This window comes from Oncorhynchus nerka, linkage group LG3 (genome assembly GCF_034236695.1).
Source record: "Oncorhynchus nerka isolate Pitt River linkage group LG3, Oner_Uvic_2.0, whole genome shotgun sequence".
NCBI lineage: Eukaryota > Metazoa > Chordata > Actinopteri > Salmoniformes > Salmonidae > Oncorhynchus > Oncorhynchus nerka.
In genome coordinates, this window is record NC_088398.1 from 21,694,852 (window position 1) to 21,702,879 (window position 8,028).

Genomic DNA, 8,028 nt, shown 5'->3' on the forward strand with positions numbered 1-8,028 from the left:
GCACTCAGAAGCCCTCATGTTTCGTTCAATCATTACAGTTAAGCCTAGGCCAGGGGTTTTCAAACCTCTCCTCGGGGACCGCAGCCATTCAATGTATTTGAACTATTCCACAGCTACAGTAGCACACCTAATTCCACAAGTCAACTAATCATTAAGCCCTTGAATAGGTGAATTCAGTGAGCTAGTTCAGGGCCACAACAAAAATGTGAAACGTCTGCAGGTCCAAGTATGCTCGGACAATTTGTAGAAGAAGTATGTTTTTCGATTGTTTATCCAAATCTTTAATAAAGACAGATAGCAGTTATGTGTTTCAACAACAGTGATTTGTAGTTCACTATCAACCTATGGCATTCATCAAATAAAATAAAATAAAATGTATTTATATAGCCCTTCGTACATCAGCTGATATCTCAAAGTGCTGTACAGAAACCCAGCCTAAAACCCCAAACAGCAAGCAATGCAGGTGTAGAAGCACGGTGGCTAGGAAAAACTCCCTAGAAAGGCCAAAACCTAGGAAGAAACCAAGAGAGGAACCAGGCTATGTGGGGTGGCCAGTCCTCTTCTGGCTGTGCCGGGTGGAGATTATAACAGAACATGGCCAAGATGTTCAAATGTTCATAAATGACCAGCATGGTCCAATAATATTAAGGCAGAACAGTTGAAACTGAGCAGCAGCACGGCCAGGTGGACTGGGGACAGCAAGGAGTCATCATGTCAGGTAGTCCTGAGGCATGGTCCTAGGGCTCAGGTCCTCCGAGAGAGAGAAAGAAAGAAAGAAAGAGAGAATTAGAGAGAGCACACTTAAATTCACACAGGACACTGAATAGGACAGGAGAAGTACTCCAGATATAACAAACTGACCCTAGCCCCCCGACACATAAACTACTGCAGCATAAATACTGGAGGCTGAGACAGGAGTTCATTTGTGGACAACAGTGCCTTTTAGTGGCATGACATGGGAAAGACTTGACTAACAAACAGAGTGCTGATGAGGCAGATAAGGCCTCAGCTTCTTATAACCACAATAGGTAATTTGATAATGACTGTCTTAAAGAGCAATTCTACCACTTGTCAACCTCGTTTTCATTATCTCCAGCACAATATTAGTGTCTATGAAAATAGTGCATTTCATTGTTTCAGGAGAAAAATTATAAAGTTAAAAAGTTCTACCCAATAACATCATCAAAAGTCAAAACATTTTAAAAACAGTCATTTTCAAACACTATGAGATTCACTGTGATGTGGGGAGCAAGAAAATACAAAACCTCGTTGCAGGTTTTGAAAATCACTGTTTTTCTGACTTTGAATCCTACCCTGTGATGTCACAGATTTTTTGGGGGGGTGGGATCTTTCTTCTTATCTTTTTAAGTACAGATCATAGAAACACGCTGTTATCACATATGTAGACTGGTATGGTGCTCGAGATAATGAATATGAGGTTGAAAAGTGGCGGAATTGCCCTTTAAATTTGATCCATTGGATTTGCATCTAAAATGTGGATATTGCATTGATCTTTCTTTCTTTCTTTATTTAATCCCCATACGTAAAAAAAACACATTCATTTTACATGAACATATGAAGTGTTTCAAAAACATGTTTTCATGCTATCACATGTGATTTTATGTGAAGTTAATGATAACACGTGACAACATGTAAAGCAACATGTGATAACATGAAACTGCACACTTACTAAAAAAGAGGTGCTATCTAGAACCTAAAAGGGTTCTTCCGCTGTCCCCATCGGAGAATCCTTTGTAGAACCCTTTTGGTTCCAAGTAAAAATGTGTTGGGTTCCTTGTAGACCAAAAAGTACCTGGAACCAAAAATGGTTATCCTATGGGGACAGTTGAAGAACACTTTTGGAACCCATTTTTCTAAGAGTGCACATGAGAAGTGTTCAAAAGACACTTTTTCACATGATTTCACATGTGAAATTTCATGTGAAATAATGTGATTTTCCACATGTGAAATCATGTGGTTTTTCTGTAAGGGTTTATTTGAACTACCCATCTAGGCCTACAGGGAGTTCACCCGACCTCAATCACCCAACCTCAACCCAATTGAGATGGTTAAGGATGAGTTGGACTGCAGAGTGAAGGACAAGCAGCCAACAAGTGCTCAGCATATGTGGGAACTCTTTCAAAAGCATTCCTCATTAAGCTTGTTGAAATAATGCCAAGAGTATGCAATGCCGTCATCAAGGCAAAGGGTGGCTACTTTGAAGAATCTCAAATATAAAATAGATTTTGATTTGTTTAACACTTTTTTCTTAATACATGATTCCATATGTGTTATTTCATAGTTTTGATGTCTTAAATATTATTCTACAATGTAGAAAATGGTAAAAATAAAGAAAAATCTTTGAATGTGTGTGTCCAAAGTTTTTAATGGTACTGTATATATATATATATGTAAATTGTTATATAAAAAACAAGCATAACTTCTCAGAAAACTACCAAATACTTATTTAAAAAAGCATGGTCAGAAAATGGCTGCTCTCATACAAATACACTGTAGACTAGTAGGGCCAACAGCAACGAATGACTCCACACAGTACCTTCGGCACAAAAGCTCTCATCTGGACACTAAGAGACTAAGAGAGATTAAGACTAACTGGGCCTGATGGGACAGCTCAGAGTTTCTGCTCTTTTCTGTCCATATAGTTCTCTTGGATGGGAGAAAGACGTGAGACAGGCAAGGATCAAGGAGGGAGGGCGTGGTTAGATCAAGGCATTTCTTTACTTTAATGTGGATTTCAATGTTTTAAAAGTATTTTATTTGCTGGCCTGTTAATGGGGATGTTTTATTGACAGCGTTGCAGACAAAAGTGGCAAAAGAGATTATGGCTTTACCAACTACAATTCAATTCCAAACTGTTGCCTGCACATGAAGGAGGCATCATTCTCATATAGAAATAGTTTGGCAATTGTGTGTAATCAGAGCAACAATAGATTGTATTATTTTTGCTCCATTCAACACACAGATGTAAAAGCATTTTAAACTGACATGGATAATTACTATAATACTCTCAGAAAGGTTTCCATATCTGAACGCAATTTCAATAATCAAGTGCTGCGCTAGCAATTATTTATCAATAAAATGACTTTCAGAACTTAAAGGGGTGTGGACACACGCAGGCGTCTCTCTGCTTGTTTTCATGCGTGGGAATATTATCTCAAACTAGAATATATTATCCGATTAATTCGCCTGAATACTAAAAGGAAATTGAAATATCAAGCAAACACAAATGTTCGTGACCTGTAATCACCAAGAACAGCGGGAATTTAATTATGTTTCGGTCTACTGATCAAATTTCAGCTTTTGAGACAATGATTTTGTGCACCTGTGCACAAACATCCGACTGAAAACAAAGCTATTTGAACACAGTTGTATGTTTACTCAACCGTTGCAGTGTTTTTTTTCTCTCTCTTTCTCTCGCTCTCTCTCACACACACAATGTAGGCCTAAGCATTTGTGGGCCCCACAATTGTGCTCCTCCTGTACTCCCTGTTACCCATGACTGCGTGGCCACGCACGCCTCCAACTCAATCATCAAGTTTGCAGACGACACAACAGTGGTAGGCCAGATTACCAACAAAGACAAGACAGCATACAGGGAAGAGGTGAGGGCCTGGCAGAGTGGTGCCAGGAAAATAACCTCTCCCTTAACATCAACAAAACGAAGGAGCTGATTGTGGACTTCAGGAGACAGCAGAGGGAGCACACCTCCATCCACATCGATGGGGCCACAATGGAGAAGGTGAAAAGCTTCAAGTTCCTCGGCGTACATAGCACCGGTGATTTAAAATGGTCCACCCACACAGACAGTGTGGTGAAGAAGACGCAACAGTATCTTTTCAACCTCAGGAGGCTGAAGAAATTTGGCTTGGCCCCTAAGACCCTCACAAACTTTTACAGATGCACCATTGAGAGCATCCTGTCAGGCTATGTCACAGCCTGGCATGGCAACCGCACCGGTCAGCCTAATGCATCACCGGGAGCACACTGCCTGCCCTTCAGGACATCTACAGCACCTGGTGTCAAAGGAAGGTCAAGAAAATCAACAAGGACCTCAGCCACCTGAGCCACGGCTTGTTCACCCAGCTACCATCCAGAAGGCGAGGTCAGTACAGGTGCATCAAAGCTGGGACCGAGACACTGAAAAACAGATTCTATCTCAAGGCCATCAGACTGTTAAATAGCCATCACTAGCCGGCCTCCACCCAGTACCCTGCCCCTAACTTAGTCACTGTCACTAGCCGGCTACTACCCGGTTACTCATCCCTGAACCTTAGAGGCTGCTGCCCTATGTACATAGACATGGAACACTGGTCACTAATAATGTTTACATACTGTTTTACCCATTTCATATGTTTATACTGTATTCTAGTCAAGTCCAACCTATTCAACTATTGCTGTATATACACTATTCTATCCACATTTCCCGAATGCTCAAATTCTAATAGTTCACCTAATTTCAGTTTATGTAAAAACAAAACAAGCAAGTATAATGTAGAGTAACATTGTACCATCGAAACCACTATGAAATATGTTTTCCATACCAAAAATACTGTATTTTAAGATGTTTGAAGCTGGTGTACAAAACTGAAAGTAAAAGATGCAGAAACGAAACGTAACAATGGAAAGAATAAAAATAGCACATAGAACATATCTACTGCTTATGAGACATGCTTTCAATAAGGATGACAGATCTTTAACTTAAATTTCTATGTGCATTTGGTCGTCACCCAAAAAGTGACATATCGCAGCTTTAAAGGCATGGTTCTGGAATGCAACGTTTTAGAAATAAGACCTTACAGAACTTCTGCAATTCAAGGTTCCATGGGGAATATTTTACGCTCAGAAACTTGCATATTTTCTCCCGACAATTTTAGTTGTGAAACTATCCATGTACAAGACTGAATTATAGACATTTAGTTCCCTCTACTGGATATTGTAGGTACAGTAAATGTTATGTATTTTCCATAAGGATTATGGGTACAGCATCGGACAGTTGCATAAGTTTGCCGGAAGAACCACACAGGAGAATGCATATTGCTTTCTATCAAAATCCAGAATGAAAGTGATACTATATCGTTTTGCTTTCGCAGGTGCGTTGGCATGATGCAGCGGTTTACATGTATCGCCACGTGCCGTGAGCTCCGCGGGTTAGTAAAGCGCTCATACGTGTCATCGCTGGCCTCCCCCTTGAATAGGACCTATTCCACAATGCCAAAACAGCCCCTATGCCGTTCATCGACGTCTATCTATACGTGCACCGCGGGTCCGCTTGGAGAACCGACCGCACGATGTAGCTTGCATAACGTGCGGCGACAAAGTGGGGTTTTCTCCCATGAGAAATACAGACACTACTGCACAGAGAGCGAGAATGAACGGAAGCGCATTGGCGGCCATAGTCATCATGGCATCACAGTTGTCGGCATCCCTGATCCACTCACGTGGATTCGGAATAAAGTCCACATCTACCTGATAGAACTCTATTTTCAATTGGGCATTAACAATGTGGAATTTGACAATGGAGTCAAGCAGGTAGGGTTTCTCAGGTGTTATATATAGGCTTCTCATTGGTATATAATTTTATCCCTTATTGGATAAGGGTTATGTCACTGTAACTCACTGTATTCATCATATATGTTTGGGATATTAGAAACTACACATTGGCAAATGTGAACTAGACACTTGACTGACCTGGTCTTTGCAATAGGCACTGGTCCATGTCTCCACCATGATGTCCAATGGCAACTTTGAGGAGCTGAGAGGGTTGGTATCAACAGAGGTAGCCTACCGGTACTAATACCATCTCCAAAGTCCTATTTTATATTCATCTAAACTATAGTCTATTGTAAAGACAAAGTGTTGTGTCCTGTTTTAGATTCCTTTATCAGTTTTCTGACGAATCAATGGCCCCAATTATAGCCATGTCCCATAAGCTGTGTCTTATCTGGTTTCATTTCAGATGGTGGTCTATGCACAACAGAGGTGTAGGGCTCTCTCAGAAACCCAAAGAAGACATCTAGCTATCTCATTGGACGATATTATATTTATTCTGCCAGAGGAAGTTTCCATAGTTTTTGATTCAAATGGTATTGCTGTGTGTGTGTGTGTGTGTGTGTGTGTGTGCGTGCGTGTGCGCGAGTGTGTGTGTGAGTTAGTGTGATGCATAACTTTGTCCTACTTCACTGTTTCTGTATATTTGTCTTTTGTTAACTCTCTGTTTTCCTGCTTCCTCTGTTATTCTCAGGTAGGAAGTTTTGCTTCATTGTGATGAGGTTCTGGCATATGTCCACTGCTGATGTTCCTGAGGACCCGGAGAGTACCAAGATATTCAAAATGGCCGCCACTGAAGAAGACGGCCCACAGAAGAAGATAGTGACAGCTGTCTATGAGTAAGCATGGCATCCAACTAATCAATATTCATTTCACGCATCCAAATGTTTGGATTATAATTATTAAGTCTCCCTAAATTTTAATTAAATATGTTTAAATATGAATTAAATACTTTTTAGTGCTGTGTCTCCACCAATTCTTAATCTCTTAATCTATCTTGATGGATAAACGAAGAGATTTGATATGCGAGAGTTTGTCAATATTTTCTTGACTTTCTCCATGTCTGTGAACCCACAATAAGTAATGGAAACATTTAACCAAGAGACTTAATTTTCTGCATCTCATAGAGAAAGGTTGGGGGAAGTATGGAGGCATACAAACCTCTACGTGAGATAGTTAGTTATATTGTGTATAAAGAAAGCACATTGTAGTTGCTCTTGATTCTTTAATATTTTTTCATAGTATTGTAGTGTGTTATGACAGCCATGTTGACAGTGTAATTCATGTGTTATATCACTTCCTAAGTGCTATAAAAGTACGCCTATGGATAACCAATTGAAGAGAAAGTTTCAGTGCTGTAACTTCTGATTTGGTCTGAATCACTTACGCGATTTACTCCAAGCACAATGACAGGAATTAAATCCACCTCCGATCCACGGAGCAGGATCAAGCTTCTTCTCCCATTCCTGATCAGAAATCCCGTTAGGAATTGGACCACACGGTTTGGTTGTCATACCTAATACCCACCTATCTAGTTGGCCAGAATCTCACTCTCATTGTTTCAGGTCTTAAACTCTTTTCTAAAAGCCTTCCTATGTTTACCCTTTCATTGCTGAGACACAGTTTGGCAGGATAAGAGAGCTCTGTTAAGATGCTTCACCTTATTTTCAAGGTGATGGTGGGAAGATTAGTTTGGTTGTTTGTCAGCATTGGTTTCAATGGTCTTCCCTCAGCTGTTTGGAAACAACTTTTCTCATCTTCAAAAGTATACTCTATAAACAATATTTGTCGTCACACTATCTTGCTCTCTCTCTGTCTCATTCACTCTACTTCTCTTGTCCCTTTGCAGAGGTGCTAAAACACCATAGAACAATCTAAAGCAATTCCTATTAAATCTAATTTTAATGTGTTTCTCTCCCTCTCCCCCCTTTCTCTCTCCCTCCCTCCCTCTCTCTCTCCATCTCTCCTCTCAGATTCCACCGGGAGCTGACTAGGGGAGCTGAACCTGATTGGACAGTCACTAACATCTGGCACTGGCACTGGAAACAGATTGGGTGATTGGACAAGACCCATGAACACCTCTGTCACCAGGATATAGCATCAGACCAAGCATACACAGCACCGTTTACCAAATTCAGTTCCGAAAACATTCAACTCAACAAAACATTATTAATCAGCAGGACCATTGTACTCAGCCAAGCGCACCCAAACTCAACTGAACCATTACAAGTCAACAGAAGAGTCACCTTGAGTCCTAGCTGTTTGTAGGGTGGACTGGATGGAACCAGAGCCCTACACACTGAAATACAGATGTATTATTTCTCCCTAAGTTCTCCAATCTGAGGTTTGTTGGGAACAATAGACTTTATCTGAATCTCCTCAGCATGAACAATTAGTGCCTACAATATCCCTGCTGTTACAGTTTGTCCTAGAACAAAATAAACTGCTTCATGGTTTAAA

At 40.5% G+C, this 8,028-nt stretch overlaps 1 protein-coding gene across 1 annotated transcript; it reads left to right on the forward strand.

The window, feature by feature from the left end:
- Nucleotides 1-4,965: 4,965 nt before the first annotated feature.
- On the forward strand, nt 4,966-8,028 carry si:dkey-82o10.4 (uncharacterized protein LOC797793 homolog). The gene is made up of 5 exons (XM_029625912.2): nt 4,966-5,550; nt 5,726-5,797; nt 5,978-6,104; nt 6,263-6,407; nt 7,542-8,028. The coding sequence occupies exons 1-5, from the start codon at nt 5,122-5,124 to the stop codon at nt 7,624-7,626; spliced, it is 858 nt and encodes a 285-aa protein (XP_029481772.1). The 5' UTR covers nt 4,966-5,121; the 3' UTR covers nt 7,627-8,028.